The sequence below is a fragment of the Struthio camelus genome, chromosome 9, assembly GCF_040807025.1.
Source record: "Struthio camelus isolate bStrCam1 chromosome 9, bStrCam1.hap1, whole genome shotgun sequence".
Lineage (NCBI taxonomy): Eukaryota > Metazoa > Chordata > Aves > Struthioniformes > Struthionidae > Struthio > Struthio camelus.
Window position 1 is genome coordinate 33,840,115 of NC_090950.1, and position 17,274 is coordinate 33,857,388.

At 44.7% G+C, this 17,274-nt stretch overlaps 1 protein-coding gene and 1 long non-coding RNA gene across 10 annotated transcripts in view; one reads left to right on the forward strand and one right to left on the reverse strand.

Annotated features, from left to right (window-relative positions):
• Positions 1 to 15,879, reverse strand: part of TSC22D2 (TSC22 domain family member 2) — a 32,398-nt gene extending 16,519 nt beyond the window's left edge. Inside the window, exon 1 of one of the 2 annotated variants that reach the window (XM_068954042.1) lies at positions 13,794 to 15,879. In XM_068954042.1, coding sequence (XP_068810143.1) covers positions 13,794 to 15,778 — 1,985 coding nt within the window. In that variant the 5' untranslated portion in view covers positions 15,779 to 15,879. The remainder of the gene's footprint in view (positions 1 to 13,793) is intronic. The other variant, XM_009665920.2, reaches the window with a different exon arrangement.
• Positions 15,880 to 16,610: 731 nt separating this feature from the next.
• The window catches only part of LOC104138364 (uncharacterized), a 65,354-nt gene continuing 64,690 nt past the window's right edge, over positions 16,611 to 17,274 (forward strand). For 7 of the 8 annotated variants that reach the window (XR_011142945.1, XR_011142949.1, XR_011142950.1 and 4 more), the window contains exon 1: positions 16,629 to 17,012. This is a non-coding gene — a long non-coding RNA (uncharacterized lncRNA). Of the gene's footprint in view, positions 17,013 to 17,274 lie in introns of all 8 variants that reach the window. The other variant, XR_011142951.1, reaches the window with a different exon arrangement.

Below are 17,274 nucleotides of genomic sequence, written 5' to 3' on the forward strand. Positions count from 1 at the left end.
CTAGGAAATACAGAAAGGAAAGGGCTGGATTATACTTCACAGTTGAACTGGAAGGCAGCTCAAAAAAGTTCCATTTCTTGCTGGAAAGTGAGAAGTGACCACTCTCAGTGGAAATTCTTATTAGTTGCACATAGGGCTCATACTGAAACACTAAGCTTAAGACTAGAAAGTCTTAGTAAGACATGTCTACATTGTTTATACAGTGGCAGAAGTGAACCAACCACTTTGAGAAGGAAGCAACTCTAAATACAGCCTGAAGAGAACTACTAACATAGACAGATGTGCTTTTTATTTCATTTTTAACTCCTTGCTGATCATCACAGTAAAGAAAGGCGGAGACTCGTGCCATCGACTGCCCGATCTACTGTGCACAAAAGGATAACAAATGAATTACTCAGTTTAAGGACTATACAAGATTAAAGCACTTCTGAGCAATAGTACATGCACGTTTTTTAAACACAAGTTAACTTTTAGTTGCATGTTGTAATGACTAGTAATAAAAGGCTGCTCTTAACTAGTTGAGTACCTATGGCCTGCAATGAAGACTGATTAGAGGCTCTCCAGCTGAACACACATGGGGCATGGGGCTGGTTTATCTAGAAGCTGAACCAGGGGTATCACCCAGACAGTTGATCAGTTTATCAGGGAACTCCCCATAAAGTTCAGGGCATTTCAGGCTTATTTTAGCCTAGTAAAATTCCCCTCTCCATCCCTCTTTAAAAGGGGATGTTTCACTTTATTTATACCTCCTTATATAAAAAAACCTATACACACCACACTGCAACCTGTTGACATATTTCTTTAAAGCCACTGTACTTAATACATACCCTAGAAAGCCAGCAAGAATTAAGTGCCACTACATGTTCAGTCTTAGGTGCATTTAGCTATAAATGATAGGAAAAGTTAGCCTGAGTTAGTCACCTGCATGACAGTTTTTGCATAGTGGCTCTCAGCCCCCATGGATATTAGAAGAGTTCACAGGCTACTTCTAAATGAAGACATCCACAAAAAACAGGGCAGGGGAGGGAAGAGGTCCACAAATTTAAGCACTGAAGAAAAAAAAGTGCACATATTTAGCAGCTATTTTATAATTTAACTCAAGAGGATGGGGATGAAAACACACAGCTGTACCATATTACCATTAGCAGGATAGTGCCATAGCACCCATAGTTTCAACTGCTTTCAGTCCTGCTACACACTCCCTCCTAGCACTTTGAGAAATGCTAACAGTCACCTTTAGGTAACTTTACTGAGACAACTAGAGAAGCATATATCACTTGTGATAAGACAGAAAGGTCTGACACGAGCAGCTCAGTGCCAGCTAGCTGCATTCTCAAACTCCTGATGTTTGGATGCAGAGCATCCGAAAAGGAAGAACCACACTTCCCTATCAGGGCTGCATCTTCCTTTCCATAAGGGAGATGAGAATGGACGCCCACACCTTCTTCACCCTGCTCCCAAAGGAGGATTTTGAGAAGGAACGTTCTGCTCTGACTAGAGGTCTCTAAAGCATGAATGAGAGAGGACTGTCCCAAGGGCAGAGCAAGGAAGTCTGGCAGAGCCATTTCACTGATCATTTACTTGCTCCGTTGAGATGCTGTCACCAGCTTTCCCCTTCCCCTGCTTTGGGGGCAAGGGTCTCCCAGACAGACACTCAGACATGCCCCACTCTCTCAGGAGGCTAAGGAGAAGAGTGAAACCACTTCTACAAAAGAAGTAATGGGATTGCAGCATGGAGAGAATAGGTTATCGCATCGATAACGGTCAGACTAGAGGGATGTCATAAATAATCTGAGTCTTCAGTGAAGAAGAGTTAGACGTGTCTCAATTTTTCCAGCCCACTCCGAAGAATGAACAGTCCCTGGTATCACCACATGCCTTGCCTGGGGACAAACGCCATTCTCTTAAGCTATGCAGAAGAGATGCTGACAATTTCTTCTGGAGCTACTCAGTGCTGGGACAAGAGAAGACATTTTTCTACTTGATTCACCATTATATTTTAAAAACTACTCAACACCTTTAACAAGCCTTTGTTGAATTAGAGCAGACACATTCTACCATTTCATACCACGACAAAACTGGTGGACCTGAGGTGATACCCCAGACATACTGGTTGCATGAGTCACAAGGTACTCTAGCTTCACTTCTGCACCTAGTGTCCAGTAAAACTGCAACAAGGTTTCCAAGATTTGCCTATTGGCTATGAAACCGTGGTCTAGAAATCCAAAAAGCACTTTGATACAAGACTGAACTCAAACTTCATTTAACATCAACAATCCTTCTGTTAATACAAGGTTCCTAACTGTAAAACTAGGACGTCCTCTTCTACCTATTATATACACTGAATATCAAAGCTACCACTCCAGACAACAGCCAGTGCAAGACATTCTTCAGCATAGGTATTTTGTAAAGATTTGCTTTGCAGAAGTTTATCCGACAAGGTGTTTCAGGTGCAGCTGCACCCAATTATTCACTTCAGTCTGCCAAGTTTCACTACTAATAATTCAAAGCTTTCTTCAATTAACAGTACTTTGTAGTTTTGCCTTCCAAGTTCCTTTTAGATACCGAATCAGTAGAGTAGAGAGACAAAACAAAAAAACACACACACACCCCAACACCCAAGCCTGCCCTTGATTTTACCACCTTCTTTGAAAGCTCAAGTTAAAGTTTCTATGAAGAGACAATTAGGGCTTTAAATATATTGACCAAAATTAAAGAGGACACTAGGACATCATACTTCCTGTATACAAAGCTTTGGATCAATAGAATGGGGGCCATCTTGCCTTAAGATATACTGGAACAACAGTATTCTCTAAGTGTGTTCAGTAATAATCTTTCAGTATCTATGAGGGAGTTCTGTTGAAGAGTTCAACTAGCTAGCAAGTTCTGATATCACTATTTAACACTAATCACGGAGAAAATTAAGTGTTCATCTAAATTTCCATTTAACAAAAACTTTTGAATTCAACACTTGAGGACTAAATTGGCAAGAAAGGAGCACTCAATATGAAGAGCTTACTTGATTACTAATGGTTAACTTACCAAGAAACATGGATTAGAGAATCTTTGGTCTATTGTTGAACATTTATTAGCAACAATCAAGTTACTGCAACAAAAACTCTGTCACTTTTCACCCAGAAAACGTGACGGGGAGGAGCTTGGCAATAAAGTGCCTCCCTCTGCCTCTGCAGAATCCAGAACTAGAGCTGAACGTTGCTGCTACTTCTCCAAGCCAGTGTAAGATAGAAAACCTTTTCTCCTGCAAATGCAGGAGAAAAAAATCCTTCTGGTGCTACTGTCATGGAGAAGTACAGTAGTCTCTTTACAACAGTGGCACCCAAAAAAATCATTTGCTTGGGACCTATCAAGACAGGAGTCAGCAACACCCGCTGCTGTAAGATGAGGCTATCTTATTGTCCCACAAAACACTTCTTGGTCTCTTGCAATAGGTGATTGATCCAGAGGAAGTTAGCCATTAGTCACTATTAAAGTATCATTCATCTGTATAGAAATGCAAGCTTCATTTTATTTAGACAGGAAAAAACACATGCTCTCAGAACTAATTTTAATAATTATTCAAAGAAAGTCTGGTTATGTTAATGAAGCCAAACTGACAAACAAAACCTACTCCGCAGCTAGCTTCAAGTGTCTATTCCCTTTTTTTTTTTTTTTTGAATAGGACACTGACAACATGAACTTCAGTCACAATACACTCTAAATGGGCCAATTTAAGAAAGCTTTAAGAATTTAGTATTTTCATCGTTTATACAGAAGTTGAAATAGAAAAGAAACTTCTCACTTACCAGAACTCCTCTCTCGCAGAAGGACCAGCTATAGACCTGCTGAAGTTAGTCTGTCCTTGTTTCATTTGCAGCAGAACACCAGAATTGTCAGTCAAGATAGATTAGACCCAACCATATCCCAAAAGAACTTGAAAGTTAGAAACGATTCCAAAAATAAAAACATCCATACAAAAAAAAAGACAAAGTAGATTCTTTTCTGCATACAAGTCCTTAGACAGGGACATAAGAAGTGATATACTAATAGCATAAAAAAATGCATCTTGTTAGACTGCAAACACTGTATGCAAAATCCTCTTGCCACCCTTTTTCCACATGTCACTTTAAAGGACTATGCACCTAAGTTTCTGGATATCTGTTGAAAGTATTGATAGAAACCCAACGCATCTCTCTTCACGTAAGTGACAGTCTGGTTCATGAAGTTCCTAGAAGATTTTAGTGTATTACAAAAAAGCTTAAAGACTTCTTGCATAATAGACAGAAAATCTGTGGTAGTTATGGCACCCAAAATGCTGTTTAGCCTACGCTTTAAAGCGTCTCCAAGAAGTTTCAGTGTTTTAGCCCCATAAGAATGTTCTCTTTTCAAGGAAGTGATTTGTTATTGCTACACAGCATAAGATCCTAAACAGCAAGATCCAAAAAATGATCCATTGACTAGTGAGGGCAAGAAAATACCCTCAAGGTTAAAATCTAAAGGGCCACTGAAAAGGAAAGCTCAGCATCCTTAGCAAGTGAGCCAGTAAGTAAAAAGTTTGCCCCCTTACAGGACTCTCCTTACCCTGCAGCTTTCTGATTTCAGTAGTTGCTCCTCAAAACTCTAGGGGCCAGATTCTCTCAGATCCCAGACTCTGGTCCTCAAACCTCAGGAGTCCTATATATAGTAGATAATCCTATAATCAGGTAGTTTAAGTCTTGCCGATGATCTTCTCCATTCTCTATAGCCTGTCTTCCTGCTTGCCAAAGGCTGCTTCAGTGCGCTTAGTTCACTGCTGACTTGCACTTCAGTTCTAGCCACAAAACCACTACTCTCATGCTTTTCCTCCTTGCAGACAGCATTGTCAAGGATAGGTTTCCTAAAGCACTGCATGCTAAGGCTATTTTGTGAAGGCCGTCATGGTTGTCAGTCAGATTGAATTTAATTACAAAATCTTACAGATTGAGTAAGGAGTGGTTTGAGTGATCTTTTTTCCCCCACATTGAGCACGTAACATAAGATTTCTTGTGCTAATGACATCTTCTCACTGGAGAGTTATCTGTCAGTTATACAGATAGGACATCAGAAAACGTAGCTCAGGAATTAAGATGCACCGCTTAGCAGGCAGCTTCAAGAGGAAGCACAGTAGAACACATCTTTAGAAGTGCCAGCAACCCAGCAAACAGAACTGCTAAAAAGCTACCCAGAAGAAGAACGTCAGGAAAGGGGCAGAAATATTTCCTGTTGATTTTAGGCAAGTAGCAAGTGCTGACAAACAGCTTGGTAACACTGTGTGGGACAAGGCTGCAAGCACTTAAATTTAAGGTTAGAAAAAGCTCCACCGTTCAGAAACTAGCTCTCCCCCCACCTTCACAGAACAACAACTTTGGAGTAGAAGCTGATAAACTTGCGTCCATGGAGTCAAGTAAAGACTTTCTGTATTGATGCTCCTGCAGCTACAAGAAGCTATTGGAAAAACTACAGAAGCACCTGTTGGAAACATTCGTGTTTGGATCACTTGAGAAACAAGCTTTTAAAACAAATAAACCCAACTTTGTGAAAGCAACTTACATGGTCTAAAAAAAAAAAAAAAAGAAAAGAAGCCATCATCCTTCATCTCGCAACACATGAAGTCCTTCAAGCATCTATCGCTATTTGCCAATTAACAACACTCCACCATATTATTGTTTTGCAAATTATCCCATCCAAGAGAACAAGCCTAGCATGCACATTAAAAAAAGACCCAAATACACCGATGAAGGGCAGTGTCAAAGCAAAAGAACCCCAAAAACAAACAGAAACCCACAAACTCCATATTTCTGGACCAAAAGGACCCCCATTTGTTAATAATGCATTGTATATAGAAAAAAGGCGGAAGAAATGTCAAAATGTATTAAAAAATAAACTTTCATATTTGCTCAACTCATCTAGTAAAGAAAGAGGCATTTATTAACATGTATGAACTTGTTATTGTAGCAGATTAGGCCCCTACTGCCTGTACTGCCCACAAAGCTAGATTTCTTCAAAACTTTGGGCGAAGGAAAAACTGCCTGCGATTACTGGTGAAAGCAGCACTGTAGGGTGGAACAACTGGTCTGAAAGTATTCGTTTTCACAGAACCTGGCCCAGAAGCGAGATTCCTCCGCGCCCCCCCCACCAGGTCTAAGCTGCAGTACAGCAGTGTCAGACATTTCAGTTGTCTACATATTCAAATAGTTCCTGTTCTTCTGATAAAAAAAAACGCATTTCAAAATCTGTGAAAAAAAGTGGAAGAACATATTGCAGCAGACATGGCCAAATCCTACCAGTTATCCAGTTATTTGACATGGGCCAAGAAAGCCTCTCTCAAAGATTTTTAATTAAATACTTCGCTATTGAAAAGACACTGGAACCTAGACCATGTATTGTATGGACTATTACACAGTATATTACAAACGTATTTGTTCGCTCTTCTACACCATGTAGAAGTTTTTTTACAGCTCTAGGCTCATTCGAGTCTGCACTCAGCTTAAGTTACAACTGAATAACTAAAGCACTTTGGGTATGATGGCTTACTTCTTTGCCTACAGTGACATATTAAAAACGGTGTCAGTAGGGTTGCTGAAGGTATTCACAGGCCTTGCTTCCACCACGCTGATCTACACAGAACACATGCCCAGAAGTTGTCATCTACAGCCCTACACCAACAGCTGAAGTAACTGACAGAAGCCAGGAGGCTTTTAATCCTCATTTTTGATCATCTTTGCTCCAATAAGCCAGACAAGTGCAGAAGGATACGGTATCTTTAGGTACTTCACTGAATCCCTTATCTCATTTCTTATCCATTCCACGCTTCTATCGCCTCTTCACGTACGTATCCCACTCATCCCCTCCCAGGGACGAAGGGTCAGGACTGATTTGTGCCGTTGACACAGATCCGTTCTTCAGCTTGCGATCCTTACACGAGCACCAGACAGCAACACGCCAGTTGTCATTGTGATAAACAGCTGACCCCTCTGTTGTGCTAATTAATATTTCTACCTTCTCACTGCACTGCCAAGAGCATTCATTCCACCTACCACGGCACAAATGCCTTTCTCCTACCTTCTAATGGGGAAACATGCATACATACAAAAACCCTCTTGGAATACTTTTATTCCTCATGACAAGAAAAACTGAAAGCCAAGCGTCCAATTGTCTTTCATGCAACTTACCTGCCCCCTGCATCAGTAAAAACAGATTACCTTATTCTGCAGAAGTTTTGCTCAATGCATGTTTGAATTTAGAAAGCATGCAGTTTAAAGATAGAGGAATTTTCAAGAAGAGAAGTGAAGATGCAACCTTACACTGCACTTCAAGTGACCTTTCATGTCGGAGAATCTTCTCAGAAGACAGTAGCCTTAGCAGTTACTATAAATACTGCTATCTTTACACTTTGTCAAATATAGGGATGAGAGCAAACGCCTGTGGCTGACACTCTCGATTCATCTGCTAGAACTGGAACAGTCATACCTTAGTGGGGGAACTCACAGAGGTTCCTTAGGGAACCCTCGCTGACGCACAGAAAGCATCGCCAAAGCTAGGACCTTTCATAAGCAACAGAAGGAATTCATCACCAGCTTTAGAACCGGGTTTAACATATAACCTCAAAATGCAACGGGTATTCAAAAATCCAGTAAGGTAAGAAACAATTCCGTTTTACTGCAGCGTCACCTGAGGTCATAAGAGATCCCTGGCACTTCTTCCAACAACGTTACTCAGCATGAGCACAGCCTGAGAGAAACGCCAAATCTGGCGGTTTGAATCCAGTCACCTATATTCTCCAGTCATTTATAGCCTGCCCTGCCCAGAAAGCCAACACGCTTGAATATCAGCTTCTAACAAGAACTTTAAAAAAGGCTTCCAGGAAACATATGCTGTTATTTCTATCATACGAAACAGCATTCGGAGAAAGAGACTATGGAACAGGGCGTACTGCCTATGGGACGCTTGTACTCCTATACAGGAGAGCAGAAAAATCTGCAGCAGCGGACCAGAATAGTGACAAGTACACAGCACAGAGAACTGTTTGTTTCAGAGCTAGAACACTTTAGGCTTTAAGAGAAATTGAACCATTTCGCCTTGTAAGTTTTGCAAGTATTTCTCCCCCCTCCCTTTTAATAACAGTCATAAGAGTCTCATTCAAAACACTTGTAACATGAATTTTAAGAAGGAATCGTCCCCTCCTTAGTGAGGGCTTTTACATGTTTGAACTGGGAAAGAACGCTGCCAGATGAGCAACGTACGCTATTTTCCTGACCAATTAGATATCTTTTAATGCTTGATAATTGACTACACGACAGAATAGGTTTTTCATAATCTCAAAACTGGTGTATTGCTCATGTTGCTTTATGTAATTTTTATTTTAGGAACTACAGCAAAAACTGAATACAGCTAAACGAAGCTATCACCCATTGTAACGTTCACCTAAAGTTCCATCTCAACTATTTTTCAAATGCTGCATTTCCGGCCCAAAATAGTAACACTAATCAAACCGAAGGCCCTCATGACTTGAGAGGGAGCCTGTCTATACTTTGTTCTCTCCTGCTTCTACAAACACTCAGAGCCCTTCCTTCAGTTTGGGGAGCTGAAAACATCAGTTCTGCAGCTCAAAGTTCTAATAAGCTTAGGAATAAAGTGGAAGAGAGGGACAGGACTGACTAATAATGCAATTCAAGCACTGCTTACTGGCACATATTTGCATAATCCTTTCATTTTTCTTTAGACATACAAAATATGCACCCTGAGCAATACATAGAGAAACTTAAATTAATGCACAGTTTCATTCTTATATTAAGAAGGTCTCAAAAGCTCAGTCTTACCAATTACGCTTTATCAGCAACTATTAGTATACTACACAAATAAGTGATTTAGCTGAATGGAGAGATATGTGCTTGAGGAGGTCCTCACAATCAGGTTTTCAATAGTCTAGCTGCTGCAGTTGACAGTTCACAATCGCAGCCATTCATCAGAGTTCCTGGAATCCAGCTTGCACAGTTCAAGCCGGTCAGCTATCTCGGGAATATGATCTATAGCTCGCCCCTTTTCCAACACGCCTGGTAATATTTTGCCCCAAAGCCTGCCAAACACACAAGAGCTGAACAAGCTTTCTCAGTAACACTCTGTTAAAATATTTTTTCCCCCAAGATCCAAAACAAAGTATAAAGCTAGTTGGACTATTACACTTGTCAACTACAGATTTCTGTACACAAAGAGATAAAGGTGAGTGGAAGAACTGACACATATTGATCTTGAAATCATCTCTTGTGTATTCTGACTTTCCCTCACCAAAAATAATTTGTATTGCTGTAACAGGACCAGCATATGAATTGTCAGGGTCATTCTCAAATCCAGTTCTACATGCCTGCTTTCGTTACATTTGTCAGAGATGCTATGAAATTCAGAGGGGATTGCAATATTCACAGCTACCACCTCAGTAAGGGTACTATTTCCTCCATCTTTGAATAGCGTTGCAATTTATTCTGCTTATAGCCAGAGAGGAGAGGAAAAGGAGATATAACAGATACCTACAGCATAACAAATAGTTTTAACTTGCACAGAGCATATTTGTCTGTAAGAACTTAGTAATTTAGATGCTTAAACTGAAGTTTTTGTTTTTGTTTTTGTTTTTTTTTTTAAAAGAAAGGCTGAGACATGCCAAGGCTGCTTTATTCCTTTGGCCCCCCCTACTTCCCCTCCGCCCCCAGTGTAAGATTTTGTAATTAACTGATTCTTCATTATTCATCAGGTCAGCAGAAAAAGAACAGCAGTTTTGTTGAGGCTACTGTAAAATTTTTCTGGACTAACAAGACAGGAAATAAAAGGTTTTGGGGCAATATCTTGCCAAGTCAACCCCATGTCTGCATCATGCTGTAGCCTTATACGTCCAAATACAACTATTTTGGATCTAGACTAGTCTAAAATAGGGGACTGTAAGATCGGAATAAGACAATGAAGGATTGTTTGTTTTTGCCAGACAAGATAGGAATAGATCAGCTTTTAATATTAGAGGTCCCTGGTTCATACTCAGTGTGGTTCTCACACTGTTTTCAAAAAATTCCCATCCTAAATTATTTTACCTTTAAAATAGTTCTCTTCAAAGTCAAAATGGTAAATGAGTTACTGAATAAATCCAGGATATTTAGAGCTATACATTATTCCTTGACTATTAAAAAAGTCCATGTAAGTTTGTCAAATCTCAGTTATGCACAAACGTTCAACTATAATGGGAAATGCCAGAAGATACCTAAGATACCTGCCTACAATTTGGCCCCTCCTTCCTGGGTATTATTTTGAATATTACAAATCAAGATTAAAAGAGACAGACAATGTTTTCCACAAGTTTTTGGCTCTTATGATCAGAAAGCATACCCTCTAAACAGAGCCAAGCATTAACTTCCTGAACCCGCAAGCAGCCGAGACATGACTCATGATGTGTGAACTCTTTGTGTCCTATTAGCTTTATCAGTATCAACTCTCAGCCTATTAGTGACACCTGAAAGTCTTCATTAACTATTTCACCACTGACTTCAGTAGATTAAACAGCTGGGAATAAGCCCATGGGAGTAGGGGTGTAATTTAAACAGCTGCAAAGAAAAAAGCAGGAAGAGAAACAGAGGACAAGCCAGAGAGTTTTAAAAAAAAAATAAAGCCTTCTCACTGAGTAATAGTAAATAAAGTGGTAAAACAGCACTTCACAAGATGCGAGGTTATCTTCCCCTTTTTCTCTCCAAAATCACTGGAAGTCAGGCTACTACTTGAGGAGAACTAACAAGCATAACATAGATCCACTAAACACACACATCCTACTTTGTAGGATGTCTAGACCTATATAAATCAAGCTTTTATGGTTATCAGTATCACTATTAAAGAAAGAACTAGGCTTGGAATAGCTTTCTTAAGCCCGGCAGAATCATTCACACAGTAGCCCATGCTGGGGGAAGAAAGTTCTGTAAATCCTGTTGAGTTTTATGTTTGAAATTGTTCTGAGAAGTTGCACACCAGGTCTAACCTACCGACTCTTCAAAATAATCTCAAAATATGCTTCTGGATACTGGAGTCTGGAGACTCCTTATGGGTCTTACTCAAGAACGAGAAGAGAATGTTTTTCTTCTTTAGGTCCACTGAACCCAGCACCTTGTCTTTTCTTAGTAAACATAACCAGGATATAGTACCGGCCTACCCATGACTGAGTTAGCTCAGCTAAAGACACCTTGTCAGCTACAAGTCTTAGAAATTAAGGGCAGCAGCCACTCCAAGAATCACACCTTCGGTACAAATTTTTCTCATAAGGAAGTGGAGGTAGAAAGGAAGTTAACATTTTCCTAGCTTGTATAAAACATTCCTCTACCCGTTCTAAAGTGTGGTATAAGTAGTAACTGTGTAATAGAGCAGTAGTACTACACACCGGCGTTGTGAAAAGGAAAGCAAAGGTTGTCTTTATTTCTAGTAACTTAGTGTTTTCTGCAGAAAACACGTGACTATTTGTGGGAACAGTATGGGTTTTGCAGTCCTTAGGTCCAGCTGTTAAGATGGTCCAAGGTGGGAGGGAGACAGAGGGAGCAAGTGTGTGGGTGTAGGGCCTGTACACAGCTACCTGCCAAAACAGGGCCTCCGTTTCTCGGGGAGGTGACACCACTCGGTACCCAACCAGCGTACTGACACAGCTACATTCGGGGCTTACCCTTCAAGGGACAAGGGGAAAGCTCTCTCACATGCCATGCAGCTCCTTGCTTCGTGCGCCACCGCAACAAATTACTGTGTTTTTATTACCAGTGCAGGAGGAGCAGACAACTGAAAAGTATGCATTTCATTTAAGATAATCACTAGTTTCCCTGAACATCCTAACGTGCCAAATAAAAATAATACCCTGCATTTAGAGTCCATCCCTATTTTTTTCAATGCACAGTTCTCACAGCCAAGTTTCTGAAAGACTTTCTTTGGAAACAAACAATGTGAGAATGTTGCAAAGTGTCTCAAGTTCATAGATAAGAGTACTACTGTAACTGTAAAAAAAAACCAATATTCAGGGGAAGACTATCAAGAACTGTCTCACTAGTGTGTAGCACCAAGTTAGCAGCTTATAGTCTTGAATAAGTAGGACAAGTTTTTCCTTGTTATTACATAAAGTTAGTGATTCATTTGTCACAGATGATCGTGTCTGTTACTATGATTTATAGGAATATTAAGTATTACAAGCTATGCAAAAGGAATGTATGTCTTCAGAATGACTTAAGAACAGAACATTTCCTGATAACTATACCAAGCTAATTAAAAAAAGTCACTAGTTTGAAGTCAAGCCTTATTTGCACTAAGAAGGGTTTGCCAGCTGGGTCAGCAATCCTCTTAAGGTAGGCACCACTGCAGGAGTATTTTTAACAGTATAACTTTCTTTCACGTTCTTTACTGCTCTATTTTTAAATCAGAACTAGCAAAACTGTCTACAACATGGCTTTTGTTTACATAAAGGTATGAGCAGAGTTACTATCTCAAATGCAATGCTGGCCAAAGCTCCAGTGAGTACAAGGCCTACATTATTGCAGGGTTTTTTTTTTTTTTTTTTTTTTTTTTTAAAGTCAAGTCTTTAAGGACAGCTAGAGTTACCTTCTCCATCCTCTGCACCCTAACCCCCGCATAGGCAGCAAGTTTACTAAAAGGTATTCTGAGCAAGCCAGACTTATTTTAAAGACTTATTCTTCCAGGTTGAGGGAAGGATCATAGGATAATTCAGCAAGTCAGATCTTTTTCATAATGGTAAGCTATTTGTATTATTAAAAATAGGAGTAAGTATAACCCACATACATTTCATTCCTCCATCTGGCAGGAATCTCAACAACAAACATTAGTGACATTAATTCAACACTCAAACACTGCTCTCCTTGAAAATCTTCTCTGAAAGAAGTCAATTTAGAACAGTTTTAGCCATTGTGCTACCTTTCAGAGCAGGCTGACAGGTCCACAAAAGAGTCCCATACATGTTCCCTCTCTCAGACCATTTGATGAGTCTGCCCCTACTGAAATCATTACTAAAGCAGTTCCATATTATCTTTCTATAAGTGAGACTCATTTTTGAGGTTGCATTTTCCATTGTGTCTACATATTCCCAAGGAAGCAGAACAAGCAGGATGGTCTTACTCATTCAAAGGGTTATCTGTAGTTTTCATCACATTAGCACATACAAATTCATACCCAGCTGCAGGTACTTTCCTTACCGACTGATATTTCAAAGTGCAAATTTAATGGTAGGATAAAAACAAAGTATCAGTATTAGAAACCTTGACGTTTTCTGAGACACCTCACTCAGTGGTCCTGAGACAGCACTACGCTTTTGCTATTAACCCTGCAGCGCAGCAGTGCTGATACAGCCAAGTTAAGATGGATTTAATTCCGGTGTTCACAGAAAAGGAGAGGGGACAACTGACTTCCTCACATACTGAGCAATTATGCAGGAGCACAGACAGTTTTCGGGCAATTTGGATGTGGAAGAGGCTACATTACTTACAGCTTTTCTGGATACTTTCTGCTCCGTTTTGAGAGAAAGATTACCACAGTCACAGACTGAGAAGAATCAGTACTGTTCACTATTTGCCACCACACTCTCTACGTTCCGTACTCAGAAGAAAAAACCCCTAAAACACACAAACAAAAAACCCCACGCAGCAGCCCAGTGACATTTCAGTAGGAGACTTTGTAAAAAAAATACGATCTGCTAAAAAACACCCAACAATAACCTAGAGCTTTTTTGTTTGTTCTTTTAGAAATAGAGTTTAAATAATTCATACCTGTCTTCATCACCATCAACAGGAATAGATATGCCAAATACAGAGCTGGCAAGACTGTTCATAGGAGTACTTGCAGGTAACTGAAGAGGATTTGTTAGAGTGTCTGGAACAGGAGGCTTCACAAGAGGTTTACTTTCAGCTATAACAGAAAGTGGCGGCTGAGGTAGGGGTTCCGATTTTCTTCTAGTATCATCGATCTGGCCCACTAAGGATTGAGCTTGAGTCTGAAATTGTCCAAGGTTCGATTGTGGCAGATTCGTAGGTACATTAGGTGTGCCTTGTATTAAGGAGTGTCCGACATGCTGCTGTTGGACAACACTGGAACTTCTACTGACAGAAGTGTGGCTAGTCAGTTGTGACTGGACTAGAGTAACAGGGACGTTTGGCATAGTAACAGAAGTGGTGGGCACACTAGGCACGCTTGTACCGGGCACAACTGCAGGCACATTCTGAACTCCAGAAACCATGGCATGGGGAGCACTGGGCATCCCAGATACTTGACTGCTGCCACCTATTTGATGCTGAGTCACAGATTTCTGTTGCACAACCCCTGCATGTCCAATGCCTTGCTGCACCACACCTCCGGGCTGCGGAACGGCAGCCTGGCTAGACTGCGTCTGGCCGCTCTGCATTACTCCTGATCCCTGTCCCACTACTTCACCGGCTGGTGCTGACACCCCCATCATCGGTGCTCCCACAGGTGAGGGATTCTGGCCAGTCACCTGTCCCACAGGAAGGCTGGAAGCCACAGTACTTGGAACAGAGCCTGTAGTAGCTTGTTGAATAGTTCCTTGAGACTGCATAATTGTCATCTGCTGCATGTATTCAGTCTGACCAGAAGGTTGCGTCGGCAGTAGATGCACTGGTGGAATTTGGGACTGAGAATAAGCAAATGGTTGAGGCTGAGTCACTGGTACGTTTGCTTGCTGCACCTGCTGCTGGGCCACAGGAACGCTCGGCTGGCCCATTGTTACATTTGGAGGTGCCATGCCTTTCCCATTGGGTCCAGCCTGTACAACACCCTGCGCATTTACCTGTGGCTGCGACACCATCATTTGCTGATTTGCTACTGAAGTCCCAGAAAACACAGGCTGAGCAGTACTTTGGGGCATGGCCCCACCTATGGGTTGTTGTGGCTGTTGTTGTTGCCCAATGACAAAAGTAGGTTGCTGTAGAGAGGGCTGGTTCATTTTCTCTGTCTGGAGCAGCTGTGACACAGCAGTAAGGGAACTGTCAGCTATAGAATCAGGGCCATGTGCCGATGCTGGCACAGCTGAGACCACGACAGAACCTCCCGTGGCACCAAGGCCACTGTCTCTCTCTTGAGCAGCCTGCTCAAAGGTACTGCTGTGCCTAATGCAGTCTCCAGTCCTGCCCAGGACACCACCACCATCTGAGTCCCGGTCATAATACTCCATACACGTCCATCGTCCTCGCCTGTAGGGCTCTCCTGTACCATGGTCCAGCTTGATTACCCTGAAGCGTGAGCTGCATGCGGCAGCCACCGTCTGGGACATTGTCCCAGGAGCAGCAGACGCAGAAGCCCCTGCGGAGGGCAAGGCGGTCTGAGCGCTGCTGCCTCCTGCCATGGTGGTGCCAGAGGCAGCAGCAGCTGCGGGGGGCACAGCAGAGCTCTTGGGCACAGCTCCCCCGTTAGGGGCGAGGGCCGGCAGCGCTGCAGCCGCCCCGCCGGCAGCTGCGGCCAGCTGCCCGTCCAAAAGGAGGTTGGGAGAGACACTGCCGGGCGTTTCAGCCTCGCCCACATTGTTGAGAGTCTCTTCCGAGGAGCTCCGCTCGCAGACGTCCTCGGGGCCGTAGTCAGTGGCTCGGGACACATCAAAGATCTCAGAAGACACGTCCTCCGTGCGGGACTCGTCCGGGTCGTCCAGGCTCTCGGTGTCCTCGGTGATGCTGCTGGCCACCTGGGCCGTGGTCACGCTGGTGATCTGGAAGCAGCTCTTCTTCTTGGCCGGCATCTTGGACATGGTTCCGGCGCGGGGAGGGGCTGCGCAGCCGGGGCGAGGCGGCGGCGGCGGCGCGGGCTGTCAGGGCGCGCGGGCCGGGCCCCCGGCGCCGCCGCGCATCCTCCGGCTTCCTGCTGCGGCGCGACGCGGCGGGCGGGCGGGCCGCGCGGGGGGGCGGCGGCGCCGCCGCTCCTCCTCTTCCTCCCGGGCCGGGACGCGGCCTCCTCCGCTCCGCGGCCTCCTGCCCCGAGCCCCGCGCGCGGCCCGCACCGGCGGCGGCGCCGAGGCCGAGGCCGGCCGCCCCTCCCCGCCCTGTCTGCGCGCTCTACCTGGAGACCAGCGCCAGGCGCATCCTGCTCGGAACCAGCCCGCGGCCGGCGGGCGGCGGCGGGGCCCGGCGCGGGCGGGCGGGCGGTGGCGGCGCTGCGCTGCGCCCAGCGCCAGGAACGCGGGCTCCGACTGCGGCGCCCCTCGCCCAAGATGGGGGCTCAAATGCTCCGGCGGGGCATGCTGGGAAGGCGCCCGCCCCGCCCCCCGACGCCGCGGCGCGCTGGCGTCACCGCCCGGCCGCTGCCGACGCGGATTCGTCGCCGGCAGGGGCGGGGGCGGGGCCGCGGCGCGGGCGGGCGGGGCGGGGCGGGGCGGGGCGCGCGCGGACCGTTTGGAGCGCGCCACCGCGGCCGCCCCCTGCGCGCGGCGTGGCGGGTCCCTCGCGGCGGGGCCGGGCGGGGCGCGCGGACCAGGCGTTGGCGGCGCGGCGCGTGCGCAGTGACCGGCCCGCCCCTCCCCCCTCCCCCCCCTCCCCCGCGGCGCGCGCCGCAGCCGCAGCCGCAGCCGCCGTCGCCGCCTCACAGCGGCGGCCTGAGGCGGCGGGGGAGGGGCGGACGGGCGGGCGGCTCCCGGGACGTTGCGGGCCGGTTCCCCGAGCCTCTGCGGGCCTCGCAGATCGGGTGAAACCGAGCTGAGGAAACGGCCGCTTGTGGGCTGCGCGGGGGGGGCTGCAGGGCGACGGGCGCTGTGGGAAGCGCTGGTGGCAGAAGCGCTTGTCCCGCCGTGACAAAGCCGAACGCGCCAGCGGCGTTGCCTGCTAACGGTTAACGGAGCTGCCGCGGTTATGTTGCGACGCAGGAATCTGAGATTTGGTCGCGCATGAAGGTTATCAGAGAACGTGAATTTAAAGTAGGATAGCTGCCTCCCAGAGTAATGCCGCGTGTGGAAAGTCCTGCTGCGGAAATATCCCTTTCACCTTCCCGCAGTAAGAATTTCTGAAATACAGCCCTCCCGGGACAGCGCCTGCAGAGAGCCAAGACCCGGGCCCTGCCCGTGAATTTATCAAGCATGCATTTATCAAGCTTAACGCCAGTTAAGCTGTTTTACCCCTGTTAAAAGGCCATTGCCCCAGCACTGTAGGAGGCCGTTAAAGACGTTCGCTCCTCTTATTATTGGCATCCTCTTAATATTTTCTAGCCTAAATGTATTCATGAGCAGATTCTACTCCTGGTTTTATAGTCAAAACA